The sequence below is a fragment of the Martes martes genome (assembly GCF_963455335.1).
Source record: "Martes martes genome assembly, chromosome: 1".
In the NCBI taxonomy this organism is placed as follows: domain Eukaryota; kingdom Metazoa; phylum Chordata; class Mammalia; order Carnivora; family Mustelidae; genus Martes; species Martes martes.
The window spans coordinates 151288985-151305326 of NC_137888.1; the positions used below are offsets into that span (position 1 = coordinate 151288985).

General features: G+C 39.2%; 1 protein-coding gene across 3 annotated transcripts in view; it reads left to right on the plus strand.

The window, feature by feature from the left end:
- Window positions 1-16342, plus strand: part of LRRFIP2 (LRR binding FLII interacting protein 2) — a 106296-nt gene that overhangs the window by 28454 nt on the left and 61500 nt on the right. For 2 of the 3 annotated variants that reach the window (XM_080807398.1, XM_080807397.1), the window contains exon 3: window positions 11125-11211. In XM_080807398.1, coding sequence (XP_080663524.1) covers window positions 11125-11211 — 87 coding nt within the window. Of the gene's footprint in view, window positions 1-11124; window positions 11212-12422; window positions 12474-16342 lie in introns of all 3 variants that reach the window. The other variant, XM_080807396.1, reaches the window with a different exon arrangement.

Genomic DNA, 16342 nt, shown 5'->3' on the forward strand with positions numbered 1-16342 from the left:
AACATTTGAATGGGCAGAAGTCTTGGAGAGGGAGGACCATGGATTTATGTTGTATGTGTTGTATTTAAGGTGCCTATGAAGCATCTAAGTGGAGACTGAAGAGACAGTTTGTGGATATGGATCAAGAACTCTAAGAAGTCTGGACTGTAAATAAACATTGAGACCCGTGAGCCTGTAGAAGAAGGTGATTAAAATCATTAGTGTGGATGAAATTTATCTAGGGGGGAAGTGTAGAGTTGAAAATAGTCACTCCTCAGGCTGAGTCCTACAGCACTCCAGGATTTCAGGGTCGAGTCTTAAGTCCTTCTTAATTCTGACACTTTTTTGGTCCTCCTTTTGTGCTTGGTTCAGATTGTTCTATGCAAATCGGACTTGTCTGGAAAGCTAACTCCACAGGAGGCATAATTACTCTTATTTAAAATGCCTTTGAGTGTTCTCAGTGGTGATACACAAAAATTTATAAAAAATTATGAAATGTAAATCAATTTCTTAGAGTTATGAAGAGTTTTTATTTCTCCCCAGTTAAAATTCAAAGTACAAATTAGAGTCTTTGAAAGAGTAAATATGTTGTTGTTTTAGTCATTTAGAATTCCTTCCAGTGGCATTAGGTCATGAATTCAGCCAATTCCCATGTGTGCAGACCTTTCTCCATTTTTTTTCCCTATTCACTCCTAGAACTAAGTCAGAGCTCTGACTCTTTGCTGGCCAGCATCACTCTGAATATCCTGCTTTTCCTTGATTTGTCCTCTAACCAGAATTAACAAGACTGAGTTTTGTGTCAGTGTGATTGAAGAACACTGGGTATAGCATTTAGTTCTTATAATCTTTACCATTCCTGTGACTTAGAGGAATTTAGAGAAAAACATTCAAATAGCACATCAGTAACCTAAATGTGAAGACATTTTTGGCAACACCCTTTTTGTTCCCCCAAGTATTTCTGTGAGAACTATGATTCATATTTTCCCTTTTGGTTAGATATGTCACTGCAGATCTAGAATTTCAATTCTCCTGAGTTGTGTATTTATTAGGTTGTGTTCAAGTCTATAATCTTAAATTTCCTCTCTCATTCCAAAAGACTATTTTGCTATCAAAAGGTCTCTGAGTAAAAGGAAGATTTAGTTGTTTGACATCAAAAGAAAATGGCTTAGGGGGGGCGTGGGTGGCTCAGTGGGTTGGGCCTCTGCCTTAGGCTCTGGTCATGGTCTCCGGGTCCTGGGATCGAGCCCCGAAGATGGGCTCTCTGCTCGGCAGAGAGCCTGCTTCCCCCTCTCTCTCTGCCTGCCTCTCTGCCTCCTTGTGACCTCTCTTTCTCTCTGTCAAATGAATAAATAAAATCTTAAAAAAAAAAAGAAAATGGCTTAAAATACCTAGATTTTTATCTAATTCATATAGGTGTTTGTACTAAAAAAAATTTACATAGTTGGCTTTTGACTACCAGAAGCTTTTTAAAAAGTAGTTAACCATAATTATAATGTAAGATCTAATTAAGAAAAATGGTACCTGAGATTTTCTACTAAAGGGAAGTTGCTAAGAAATTGAGTAATTACTTTGTTAGTCTGGAAACCATAGCAACACAATAAATATTATGTCTCTTAATTTGTGTTTCAGGGTTCTTTTGGCATGAGTGTCATGGAAAAATAAACAAAATTAAACACAGTAAACTCTTGAGTCTTAGCTACCTGAATTAGTCATTTTCCTTGAATGTTTCACTTTCTAGAATTTTGTATTATACATTTCTTGAAATTAAAGCATAGTCTGTAAAGATACAGATTATTTTTTGTATTTCTTACTTACACCAGTTGCATGGGTTTTATATTATGGGTATACATGCAAGCTGGCAGCTCTGTACTTGGCTTGATTAAGTGTGTTTCTGTCAAATTATGAAATTAAAAAAATTTTTTAAACATTTATTTATTTATTTTAGAGAGAGGGAGAGTGAGCACGCATATGGAGGGGCAGAGGGAGAGGGAGAGAAATCCTCAAGCAGACTTCCCACTGGGCATGGAGCTGACACTGGGCTAGATCCCAGGACCCTGAGATCATGACCTGAGCCTAAATCAAGAGTTGGCAGCTTAACCTACTGAGCCACCCAGGAGCCCCTCAAATTATGACATTTTAATTTGCCTCTCTTGAAAAGTGTTAAAAGATCACAGTAGGACAGAATTTTAAAGCTAGAGGTTTCCATTCTTTTAAAGGGATTTGAGTGTGTGTTTTCATGTACTTCTCATTGAAAATATTAAAGGCAGGAATGTTTTGATAATAGTTTAACTACCCAAGAGTCTCCCACTCAACATTAACTGATACCAGTGTTTTGTGATAATAGCTTCAGGTTAAAAAAGATAAGAAAGGGAGAAAGACAACATTATAAACAAAGTTTAGGACTCCTTTTTTTATTCCTAGGCCTCGCTTTCCACCCCCCTTTACCCAACAGTGAACCACTATAATAAAATCATAAGATTTCCTTCCTGTCTGTGTTATAAAAGTTCGACTGCGTATCTCCATAAACAGTGTTGTTTTATGCGTTTTTGTGTATTGTTTTCTAAGTGCTCAATAGGCATGTGGGTGTGAAACAAGTAGAACCATGTGAGAAGCGGCCAGAATAAGCTTAATATGGCTGGAGAGAGGTTGGGGAATGGGAGGAGATGATGCTGGAGAGATGGTTGTAGGGCCAGTCATGAAGGAGTTTGTGTGCTGAGGAGTTTAAATCTGATCTTGAAAGCTGTGGAGGAGCTATTGAAGAGTAAAAGATTTTTCAGATTTGATTTGTAGCACAGTTGCTTTAGCCACCATATGAAGAATGACTGGTAGGAGGCAGAGAACTAGCTAGGAAGCTGCTGTGGTCATCTTGGCAAGAGGTGCTGAGAGCCTGAATTAAGGCAGTAATAGTGAGAAGGGAGAGGAAAGTTTGGGTGGCAAGAATAGTAAAGAGAATCTTGAAGAGAGCTATGTAGTTGAGGTTTGGTGAGTAAATGTTGGGGGAGGGTAAAAAAGAAGGAGGAGACTTATCATGATTCTTCATCTCAGTTTTTGGGTAACTGGACAGTTACCAAGGAATATAAAGAGGAAGAGGAAGTTGAAGGGAAAGATTATAAATCCAATTTGTGATACATTGAGTCTTAGGTTCCAGTGGGACCTCAAATAGCCAGTTGGATCAGGACTGTGGGAGAGAAGTCTGAGTTGGACATAAAGATTTGCAGATAATCAGTATCAAGGCAGAGGGTGGGTGGGGGGAGGTGGAGCATGGAGTGAAAAGCGAGATCAAGCCAGAAACTTTGGAGCTTTGGACCTCATGATAAATTCAGAGGAAGAGAGGTTGGAGAGTCAGGGGTAAGAGTGGGCGATTAGTATTGCAGATAGTCAAGAAATGAAAATTTTAAAAAGGAATTGAGTGGTTAGGGATTTTGTAAGTCCAGGAAAGACAAGTGAGGTGTAAGAATAGAAAAGTCCTATTGGGTTTGGTAGTTAGAGGTCATTAGTGACTTGCAGGAGCAATTTCAGTAAAATGATTTGGGCAGAAGCCAGAATGCAGTCACGTGGAGAAAGTGGGAAGCAAGGAAGAGGTGCAAGAAAATTTGACTATGAAGAGAAGACAAGGCAGAATAGAACCAGGATGGGATTGTTTGTTTTTATTTGTTTTTGAAAGGTGAGAGGGAGTTTTAACCTATATAATGAGAAGAACAAGCCAATAGAGGTGAGAGTGAAGATGGAGAACAGAAATCACATAGTTGAGGCAAGATGCTTGGGGAAGATGGATTTCACATCATTGCATGGAATGTGTGTATGTGTGTGTGTATGTGGGGGTCTCAGGAGGGATATGTTTATATATGTTTTATATTTATGTTAAGTTGCATGGCTTATAATTCTCTTGCCTTTAAATCTTAAGATGAGGGATTCAAAATACTTTTTTTTTTTTTAAAAGATTTTATTTATTTATTGGACAGAGAGAGAGAGATCACAAGTAGGCAGAAAGGCAGGCAGAGAGACAGGAGGAAGTAGGCTCCCAGCTGAGCAGAGAGCCCCATGTGGGGCTCCATCCCAGGACCCTGAGATCATGACCTGAGCTGAAGGCAGCGGCTTAACCCACTGAGCCACCCAGGCGCCCCTCAAAATACTTTTTTTAAAAAAAGATTTTATTTATTTATTTATTTGTCAGAGAGAGAGAGAGAGAGAGCGCGCGTGTGCGCGTGTGAGCGCACAAGCAGGCAGAGTGGCAGGCAGAGGTGGAGAGAGAAGCATGCTCCTTGCCGAGCAAGGAGTCTGATACGGGACTTGATCCCAGGACCCTGGAATTATGACCTGAGCTGAAGACAGCGGCTTAACCGACTGAGCCACCTAGGCGCTCCTCTTTTTTTCTTTTTTTGCAACCCAGCGTGGGACTTGAATTTATAATCCTGAGCTGAGATTGAGTTGGATGCTTAACTGACTGGCCGCCTTGGCACCCATGTTTGTTTGTTTGTTTGTTTTAATTTATTTGAAAGAGAGAGAGCATAAGCTGGGGGGGCGGGGCAGAGGGAGAGGGAGAAGTAGACTCCCCACTGAGTGGGGTGCCCAATGTAGGGCTTGATCCCAGGACCCTGGAATGATGACCTTAGCCAAAGGCAGACACTCAATGGACTGAGCCACCCAGGCACCCAACAGGATTGGTTTCAGTTGAGTTTCTTATTTAGAATGCCACTGGGAGCCACAGTGAGTTTTTTTTTTTTTAGCTTGTTCTCCTAGGTTTATTTTACCAAAAGAGTAACAGAATCCAAATTTGTGTAAGGATACTTTTGGGCATTGGACACCACAAAATACATTATGGCTAATTGTATTTTATTTTGGGATGTTTTACTTGTTCCTTGGCGTTTCAGGCAGAGTAATTCAACAGTATGTAGTATGGAATAGCAAGGGTAGGGGGAGAGTGGGAATGGAGAAAGTGAAGTTAGAATTAGGAAATGAAGTATTCTAGCTGGAAGTGGTAAGAACCTGAGAGGGGGTGTCTCTCGAAATGGAAATCAAAGGTGGTTGGAAATGGAAAATTAATAGATACTGTAAAGGAAGATTTGGTTAGGAAATATGAGTCCCTGAGACCTTGGATCTTGAACAAGTGTGACAAGAGTTCCATTTCTGGAGATTGAAAAATAGGGAAGAAGAGGTCTGTGCAATCTATGTTTGATTTTTTTTAAAAAAGATTTTATTTATTTACTTGACAGACAGAGATCACAAGTAGGCAGAGAGGCAGGCAGAGAGAGAGGGGGAAACAGGCTCCCTGCTGAGCAGAGAGCCCCGATGTGGGGCTCGATCCCAGGACCCTGGGATCATGACCTGAGCTGAAGGCAGAGGCTTTAACCCACTGAGCCACCCAGGTGCCCCTATGTTTGATGTTTTAAAGAACTGCTAAACTGTTGAGAATAGTGGCTGTACCATTTTACCTTTCCAGTGGATAGGGTTCTGATTTCTCCACATCTTTGCCAACACTAGTTATTTTCTGTTTAAATTTTTTAAAAAAATTTCAGCCATCCTAATGGGTGTGAAGTATCTCACTGTGGTTTTGATTTGCCTTTCCCTAATGGCTAATGATGTTGAGTATCTTTTTATGTGCTTGTTGGCCATTTGTACATCGTCTTTACAGATGTCTATTCAGATCCTATGTCCATTTTAAAATGGAGTGATTTTTATTTTTTATTGCATCTCATCCTTTTTTCTTTTCTTTTTTATCTCCCTAAGTATGTATGTATGTATGTATGTATGTATTTATTTATTTTCAAGACCTGATCCATCACCCACCTGTATCGGAGTCATCAGCAGGGCTTTTTTTTTTTTTTTTTTAAAGATTTTATTTGTTTATTGAATAGAGAGAGAGAGAGAGAGATCACAAGTAGGCAGAGCAACAGGCAGAGAGAGAGGGGGAAGCAAGTTCCCTGCAGAACAGAGAGCCCGATGTGGGGCTCCATCCCAGGACCCTGAGATCATGACCTGAGCCGAAGGCAGAGGCTTAACCCACTGAGCCGCCCAGGCGCCCCCTCCCCCCAAGTTTTTATTTAAATTACAGCTTCCTTGATGTGGCTTCTTCTTTCCCTCTAGTTGTGCAGTTTGTTCTGTCAGTTCTCAGGTCCATTTTATGGGTATTCAGAATGATTTGATAGTTACCCAGTTGTGTTCTAGGGATAGGCAAGCCTGGGGTCCATATACTGCCATCTTAGCTTGCAAATCCACTTTGTTTTCTTAAATTCCAGAAGAGCATAACACAAAATCCTGACATAAAGGAAAAGCCCTTAAGGTACAAGTACTCAAACCATAGTATGTGGTTAGTTCTTAGCTTTCCTAGAAGTTCTTCCTAGAGAATTTTTTTTATTTTTTTATTTGAGAGAGCGATAGAGAGTGCAAGCATGAGGAGGGGAGGTGCAGAGGGAGAGGAAGAGGAAATCTAAAGCAGAAAAAAAAAAAAAAAAAAGTCTAAAGCAGGCTCCAAGCTCAGTGTGAAGCTGGTTGCGGGGCTCGATCTCATGACCCTGAGATTGTGACCTTAGCCAAAAATCTAGAGTTGTATGCTTAACCAACTGAGCCATCCTGCCCTCCTTTTGAAGTTCTTTTTCTTTTCTTTTCTATTTTTATTTTAATATTTATTTATTTGAGAGTGAGAGGAAGAGAGAGAGTATGTGTGCACAGGTGAACATGCAAGTGGAGGGAGGGATAGAGGGACAGAATCTTCAAGCAGACTACACTGTGAGTGGGGAGCCCAGTGTGGGGGCTTAATCCTGGGACCCTGAGATCATGACCTGAGCTGAAACTAAGAATCCAATGCCCAACCGACTGGCCACCCAGGTGCCCTTAGAAGTTGTTTCTTACTGATGATTGTACGATTGCTAATTATTAGTTATAAAGCAAACAGCCTACAAATTTAGGTTTCTGAATTAACACAACCTAAAGCAATTTGTTCCAGGGGTGATCAAGTCCCATGATTTTTGCTATTATTTTATTTTTCCATTTGCCCCAAGGATTTAATGGAAAATGGATTTAAGTCTATCCAAATATATCTTTACTTTGGTGTTATCATTTTCACTGTTTTAAGAAGAATACATTTCTCTACTTATATGATTGCATATTTCCTTTAATCAGTCTTAATATGCCTAATATTTGAAAGCATAATGATGAGAAAAAATTTTTAGAAACAGTCCATTGACCTACTTGATTTCACAGGTAACTTCTGAACCTGAATTTCCAGTTCCTAAATTTTCCTATTAACTTTATTTCAAAAGTTTGAGTTATATCAGCTTAAAGACTCTACAAGTACTTAAATGAATTAGGCTCCTCAATAATTCTGATTTCATGCCTTATACAAACTTTAACTTTTTTTGTATGGGAAAATACATAACATAATTTACCATTTTAGGGGCGCCTGAGTAGCTCAGTGGGTTAAGCCTCTGCCATCGGCTCAGGTCATGATCTCATGATCTCTTGGTTTTGAGCCCCACATCAGGCTCTCTGCTCGGGCGGGGAGCCTGCTTCCCGCCACCCCCCCCCCCCCCGCCTGCTTCTCTGCCTGCTTGTGATCTCTGTCTGTCAAATAAATAAATAAAATCTTAAAAACATAATTTACCATTTTAATCATCTTTAAGCATACAATTCAGTGGCATTGATTATATTTACATTGTTGTGCCACCGGCACTGTTCTCCATCCTCAGAACTTTATCATCATCCTATCTGAAACTGTATACCCATTAGATGAAAATTCCCCATTTCTCCCTTCCCTCCAGCCCCTTGGAACCACTGTTCAACTTTCTGTGCCCATGCCATTTGATTATTCTAGGTGCTTCAAATACGTAGAATTTGAATTATATGTAATATTTGTACTTTCACATTTGACTTGTTTCACATAACATAATGTCTTCAATATTCATCCATGTTTTAACATGTGTCAGAATTTCCTTCCCTCCTGGAATTATATTCCACTGTATAGATATAACACATTTTGTTTATCTATTCATCCATTGATGGACATTGGATTGTTTGTACTTTTTGGCCATTATGGATAAGGCTGCTTTGAACATTGGCATACAGATACCTGTTTGAGTCTCTACTTTCAGTTCTTTTGTGTATGTACCCAGAAATGGACTTATCAGATAAAATGGTGATTCTATGTTTAACTTTTTTTTTTGCCAACTTTGTTTTAAACTTAATTTTTTGCGATCCTTTATTCTTATGTACCATTTATTTTTTATCTGTGAGTGTGTGTAAAATGAATGTGTAGAAATCACGCAGTTGTATCTGGGGAAAATGCTAGTATTACTACCTAGAAGTATACTTTGTGTATCTATTATTTATTTTAAAATGCATTGGTAGGGGTGCCTGGGTGGTTCAGTCGTTAAACGTCTGCCTTTGGCTCAGGTCATGATCCCAGGGTTCTGGGATCGAGCCCCACACTGAGCTCCCTGCTGGGTAGGGAAGCCTGCTTCTTCCTCTCCCACTCTCCCTGCTTGTGTTCCCTCTCTCGCTGTGTCTCTCTCTGTCAAAGAAATGAAAATCTTTAAAAAAATGCATTGGTACAAGTATAGAGTACATGTTTTGTCTGCTGGATTGGAATCACTTTTTGCTTTTTGCTGTCCTACTCTCAGTACTGCTTCAGATATCTGGCAATATGTAGAAAAATACTAAGATAAAGTACTTTTAAATCCTGTTTACCTTTTTAAAGCTTGTTTAGTGGCCTTCTTCAGTACCATCTCCAAGGAAGGCATATCTGAGTTTGGATAAAGTTGGCTAAGGAACAAAGGGAAGGGTATTTTTGTGGCTCTGAAGCCCATGTTCTTTCTGTTACACAGCAGCCAGGTTCCCTTTCCTTTTGTTGTGAAAGAAATCTTATCAGAGAGTAGATTTCAATTATCATCATTTAGGTTAGGTGAGAGAAAACTGGTGAGCTGTTTTAGCATGGAATGTCCGGAATTGGTCATCTATCTTGGAAGGATGAAATGGGCATTCTCGGTACATTTTAAAAGAAGGCTACAAGTACAAAGCTAGTAACATGGAAATGACAGCCCTACACATTGCTATGGCTTTACTGAAATTACAAAAGAGTTTAAAGTTTTTCCCCAGAAAAATGATACTTTGTAATTTAAAAATGTGTTTGCTGTCTGCTGAATTTAGCCTTGAAGTATTTTTCTGTAAAATGAGAACTCTAGTAAGAAAGTTTTGTCTACCTGTAGTCAGAGGGGTAAAGAAGGTAGGAACAGCTTTTTAAGATAGAAGCCCGTGAAAAATTCATGTGAGAAGATTCATTGCTCTGGTCATGTTATTGTTTAGAGTTTGAAGTTGGCAGATATGTGTTTAGGGCTTTTGCTATGAAAAGGCCAGCTAGGCAGACTGGGAAAGTGCCAAAATTGGGGTGGTTGAATAAGTGTTAACCCTTAAGCTGTCTCCTCTTCTTAGAAACCTGCTGGGACCTTGTCAGGGAAATCAGATTGCTCTCTCCCGCATGCTCCTTCCCTTAGTGTTGTGGGTCCGTATCTCTCAACTAGATTGAGGACTTCTCTGGGGCAGAGATGTCATCTTACCCTGTATTTTCAGCACTGAACATAACTGCTTCTGCACAGTAGACCCTTTCAAACATTGGCTGAGTCTCTTAACATGAGACTTGGGCACAAATATAACACCATGGGAGAAGCAGCTATTGTAGTTATCAGGGGGAGATCTGAATCAGAGTTAGGATGTGGCTGAGAACAGAGGAAACCACTGTAAGAAATCACTGAGATTTTTAAATTTCATGTGGTACATCAGGCTGTTTCCTTGTTTCATTTCCTCGATGCTTTAGTCCATGGCCTGAAATTCGTTTGTTTATTTAGCAGACATCGATTGAGACTTGGACGTTGTGGAGGTGACAGAAGCATGTAATTTTGTTTTGTATTTTTAATTTTTTTTTTTTTTTTTTTGAGAGAGAGAGTGAGCACTTGAGTGGGCACAGGGAGGGGCAGAGCGAGAGGGAAAGAGAGAATCTTAAGCAGACTCTGCTGAGTGTGGACCCCGATGCCGGGCTCCATCTCATGACCCTGAGATCATTACCTGAATTGAAGAGAGGCTTAACGGAGCACAGTGAAGTCCTGGATGGAGGTAGGTGGTCTGCAGCTGTTTATGTGGACCAAGTCCTGGGAAATTAGGGGGAGATCTGACTGGGAGGAACCTTATTTCTGTTTGAGCTTTTCTTCTCTCTTCTCTTTGTGCTAGTCTGTGGAATTTTGCTTTAACTGCAAGTAATGGGGAGCCAGTGGAGGGTTTTACACTGTTTAATGGTAAAAATCAGAAACATGTTTTGAAAGGCAGAATGGCAATCCTGTAACATGTAGAAGGGAATTATAGGGCAGCTTCTGGAGGCAGGTAGGTGGATTTGAAGGCAGTTTAAGTAGTGTTCAATCAAGCAAGAGATGAAGAGCTCCTATTGTATAATTTCACTGATAAGAAATTTCCAGAATGGGCAAATTCGTAGAGACAGAAAGTAGGATTAGTGGTTTCCACGAGGTGTGAGGAAGGGGAATGAGGAGTGCCTATTAATGGGCATGGGCTTTCTTTTTGGGGGGAGGAACATATCCTGGAATTAGGTGGTAGTGGTAGTTGTGCAACCTTGTGACCATAGTGCTGAAAACCACCAAACTATCTAGTTATAAGTGGTGAATTTGGTAGTATGTGATTTGCATACAAGTTTAGAAGGAGAAAGATATGAAGAGTTCCTGGAACAGAAACAGCATAACAGCCATGGGGGTGAGAGAAACCCAGCGGTAGAGAATTGGCAGTACTCTGAGACTGGATATTGGCAATGTCCAAAATGAAATAGAGGCTGGTTCTGAAGTTTCTAATTTGTGTGATTGAATTGATAGAGAAAGAAATTTTGGAAGAAGCGAGTTTGCAGAGACATAATGAATTATGTGAAATGTTTTGCATGTGGAATCAAGGCAAGCAGTTAGAAATAAAGGCCCAGATTTTAGGAGAGACTCTGGGCTAGAACAAAGAAAGGAGTATACAAGAGCTGACTGAGCAAGAGGGTATCTTGTCCTCCCACCTGCTATGGACAGTTATGTCCCATCTGCTCCTTACCCTCACAGCTGGTGTGCAGGTTGTTGTTGTTCGTAAATAAAGCTGAATCTTTACATTACATTTCAGGCAGAGGCGAGACTGGCAGCAAAACGAGCTGCCCGGGCAGAAGCGAGAGATATACGCATGAGAGAACTGGAGCGACAACAAAAAGAGGTAATCAGGGGGTATGGGGGTGGGGGTATGATCCTAATTTTGTGTTAGTCTCAAATAAATTAATACTTGGCTAGTTTCCTTCTGAAATAAATCTGGTTCCCCTTGAAAAACTGGGAATAGTATAACCTGATGTGTATTTTTTAATAAGCCATTCTATGTCAGCAAATTAAGCACAATAGTGCAAACACATAAACAGCTCTTACTATACATGGTAGCAAGTTGTTATGGTGTGATAAGTGCTTTACTTATATTAGCTAAAGTCAGCTTAGAGATGACACATTTATTTACTATAGTCCTAACTGTCTTAGAGTTTAGGTTAATTATATTATGATATCTACATAGTAAAACACTGTGAAGTCATTTAGCCTTATAGTTTTTAAGTATATTTAATAATGGAAGAAGACATTTATGCAAGAAAATTAAAAAAAAACCTCAACAATTTTAAGACTGGTAGGACTCCCACTGTATGTTACGAAAACTAGCATCATATATAGGGTCAAAAACTACTTAGAAAGAAATGATTACTGTCAATGTTTTGGTTTGTCAGTGGTGGAATTAATTAGTTTTGTTTCTTTCTTAATGCTTTTCTGTAGTTCGTAAATTTCAGTACATTTTTATCATAAGAAGAGTAAAAAATAAAATAGGTGTATAGAAATTGGGCTGCTTTAAAATGAAACAAATAATCTTTTTAACTCTTTCCTTCTGACATCAACCTGACTCCGAAAATTCACAGAAAAAAAATATTTCTGATGCCATATTGGCATGAAGGGGGGAGAGCCTGCAGGATATTATTAATAGTATTAAACACTATTTTCATGTTGGTGGTGGACTTCTGCTAATGGGTTAAAGAGAAGTGTATATAGATTTTATTCACAGCTCAAAAACTAAACCAAAAAACAGTTTATACCTATGTTGCTATTTTTGTTTTTGACATCATATATGGTTTCAAATACTGAATGCAGTTCTTACACTCCTAAAATTATAAGGAGATTGTTGCTAAGTAAAAGTTCCATTTCCTCTAAACTGCAGAGAGCCATATATTTCTTCATTGTTGAACATATTTAGCTTAGTAATTTTCTGTCTCTTGAGTGTGCAACTTACATTAAGCTAAAGATCACTGGTCTTCAGGGCAAATTTATAGGATTCATTTAAGGCTTTTCAGACATGCAGTATGTTGGAAACTTCAGCTGATGAAACTTTTGCATTTGTAGCACTCTCATTATTCCTTTGATCGGAAATGGGGACAGATTCAGAAGTGGCTGGTAGGCCAGGATTGCCTGCCCTGCATGTTGTGATCAGTTGCTGCAATAATGCAATCATGAAGTAAAACATTGACTAATAGTTTGCCAAGTAGGAGTGTTTGGCATGTTTGAACCTAAAGGTCAGAGAGTGTCTCTTCTGTCTGTAGTGGACCAAATGTGTACTTGGAGTCCATCCATTTTCTGCTGTAGTCTACAGCCTCACGCTTCTGTCATGAATGCTCTTGACCACGAAAGATTGTGTAAATGGATGTGTTTTCTTTCTTTGAGTTTGTTCTTGACTCCCTCAAATTTGTCCCCCTCTCCTTTCCTTCTCCCCTTCCCTCCCTCTTCCCCTCTTCCCTCTCCCCTCTTCCTTTCTCTCCTTTAAAAAAAAAAAAAAAATCTAGGCAGAAATGCCCTCATTGAAAGGTGACCCAAGTCATTCTTTAATTTCGTATGAAAATTACTCTTATGTTTTCACTTCTCCCAGTTCCTTTTCGAATCTTCTACCACCACTACCAGATTTTTAGCTACAAGAGCAAATCGTGAACCAGTAAAATACTAGTTATTGGGAATCCTTCCTAAATTCGAACTTTTTTCTACGTTGGTAATTTCCCCAGTTGTCTCCTATTACAGAGGTTCTTCATCCATGTGAATAGGCTTGGGAGGTGGAGCAGGAAGCCCCATAAAATCTCACGCAGACTTTTGAATATATGTATATTTTTAAGTGAACACTAGATTCTTAAGGGAGTCTGTGATCCCTAAAGGGCTAGGAACCACTAATGGCTGTTAAACAAATTTTTATAACCAAATTCTTTCTACAGCAGCATTTTGAAGGACAACCAGAATTAAAATATTTATGACTATAAAAAAAATATTTATGACCGTATTGACCTACAGATTTAAAACTTTATCATACTTCTCATTGTGATATTTTAGAAAGGAGAGAAAGACAATGTTTGGTTACTTACAATTAAGTGATTCCTCATGAATGTGTTTGTTACTTTAGAGTAGAGTCTGTCCTTTCTTGTTACTAAAGCTAGCCTAATTGGTTTTATTTCAAGTGTCTTCTGCATGAAACTGGTTTATCTTACTGTTGATTCATTAAGAACATTTTTTGTGAATAAAAGAAATCACTTTTGCTTGTCAAGTTTCCATGGAAATATTAGTTTAATTTTTAAAAATTATGTATCATAGTTCTAAAATTAAATTGCCTGAGATTTTATTATCTTAGGACACACCAAAACACTAAGAAGAAAAGCCTATATTGAAAGTCTCATGTTTGATTCTTCTATTCCAAGGCCATGAAGATAAAAACATAGTTTTTATCTCTGTGAAATATGTGCAGTTCAAGAAGTGAATGCACTAGATTTTCATGAAGGGGGAGCATTTTCGGTTTGGAGGCTTAGAATGCAGATGGTACTAACTCAAGTCCTGAGTGATAACTTGGACTCACAGAGAATATGGACGGGGTTTAGTTTCAGATGGCAATAATTATCACTTAACCCCTTCTGACACTTGCTTTTACTCTTTTCAAACTAATTTTTCCTTTCACTTCTCAGCTTATCTGTCTCTCTGGCTGCATTCTATGAGCCTTAGTAGAAGTTGGCATGTTATAATCACAATATAAGATACAAAGAACAGTAAATTTATAATAAAATAACTCATATACAAATAATAGGATTGTCAGTTAGTAGAAGGAAAAATATACCTGTGTTAAAAATTTCTCCTAATTTTCGCACTTTCTGGGTGTAGAGGTGGGATGTTGGGGGGTGTGAAGAGGAAAAGCCATGGCATGAGACTCAGGAATGAAGTAACAATGAGGGTCTGTATGCCAGCACTGTGCCAGGGCTTTTTACATATGTCTCCATTTTATAAGATAGGGACCACCATCTCCGTTTTACAGATAAGGTGATAAAGGATGGGTGGAGTCAACAACTTGCTCAGTCATTGGCAGAGCCAGAATTCAAAGGTCAGAGAGCACGCCATACCTGCTAGTGGGTTGGAAGGTGAGAGGACCAAGATGAAAGGGCCCAAGTCTTTGTAGGCCTCCAAATAGTCCCAGTGAGGCCAGTGTTTCTGTTTTTAAACTGAGCGTCTCCGCTAGCAGCGTGTTGGTGACCTGGAGGAGAATGTGCTATTTCTGAGGTTTCTGAATTTGAAACTGAGGGAATGGCTCCAGCCTTGACTTAAATCTTACTTGTTGACAGAGAACAGGGCCAGTTGCCTTCAGTGGGCTGTGGTCTTCTTTCTTTCAATAAAATCGATTCATCTCCGCATGGAGTGAATTTTTAAAAGCAGATTACGTTTCATTGCCATGAATTTAAAAGTATCAAAACAATTTTCCAGAAAACCTTGAACAAATATACATCCATTTTTTAAAATGATTTTATTTATTTATTTGGCAGACAAAAGAGAACATAAGCAGAAGAAGTGGGAGAAGGAGAAGCAGGCTCCCCACTGAGCTGGGAGCCCCATGTGGGGCTTGATCCCAGGACCCTGGGATCATGACCTGAGTCGAAGGCAGATGCTTAACCGACTGAGCCACCCAGGCGCCCCTATACATCCATTTTTTAAGGCATTATCCTTTTTTTTTTTTTTTCCTGCTTTGGATCCTTTATACTACTGCTGACTTCCAGGACAATGAAAATGGATTGTTTCCCAGACTGTGGAAGAGAAGGATAGTCAGCCTTGTATTTGGTACCTGGAAACACAGTTGCCGAATTTTTTCCTTTTCTTGGCCCCTGGTGCTGTTAATTCAGGAAAAGCCAATTGGCAATTTAAAATACTATTCTAGAATACCTGGGAAATGAAGTTGCTTGTTCTTCCAGCGAAGGAGGAATCTTTGAGTAAAACCCAGACTACCTGGCCGTTGTCTTCATGCTCTTGTTATGTCACAGTGTGGATTTAGCCAGTGTAGGATAGTCTCTTTATGGTTTGGTAGCCTAGTGAGTCAGAGGATTTGAATGCTGGTCCCAGCTTTTATGTCTTTGTGGATTCCTACTTAATCTTTTTGTGCTGCAATTTTCTTTACTTTAAAATGAAGGGATCAGACTGTATAATCTCTAGGGACCTTTCTAGCTCTTAAAAATAATTCTAGGGTCTTTTTCCTTCTCTTTCTCTCATGTTTGTCACTGTGAAGAAGTAGTCAAGGTAGGGGCAGTAATTCACAAGTACCTAAATGCCTGCCTTTTTATATAAGAGTGGTACAACATGGCAGCCTCTTAGTAAAATATGTGCTTTGTGGTTTTTTGGTATAATGTGGTTTTTTGGTATAATGAAAATTTGCTTTGAGCTCACCTTACTGTTTGTATAGTAGCCACCAGGGGCGCCTGGGTGGCTCAGTGGTTAAAGCCGCTGCCTTCGGCTCAGGTCATGATCCCAGCGTCCTGGGATTGAGCCCTGCATCGGGCTCTCTGCTCAGTGGGGAGCCTGCTTCCTCCCTTTTCTCTCTGCCTGCCTCTCTGCCTACTTGTGACCTCTGCCTGTCACAAATAAATAAACAAATAAACAAATAAAATAAATAAATAAACAAATAAAATAAACAAACAAATAAACAAATAAATAAAATCTTTAAAAAAATAAAAAAAAATTAAAAAAATGTATAGTAGCCACCAGCCATATGTGGATAATTACATTTAGATTTAAATAGATTAAAATTAAAAATTTAAGTCCTCATTTGCACTTCTAGCTTTTCAGGTGGTCAATAGCCACATGGGACCATTGGTTACCGTATTAGACAGCACAAACAGAACATTTCTACTTTGTCACAGAAAGTTGTGGACAGTGCTGGTTTAAGGTGTAGTTTATAACCGGAATAAACTGTATTCTTGCAGTTCACGTTAAGTGGCCTCTATGGAGTTTTCTAAGGTCTTTTTTGGCCAGTTTTT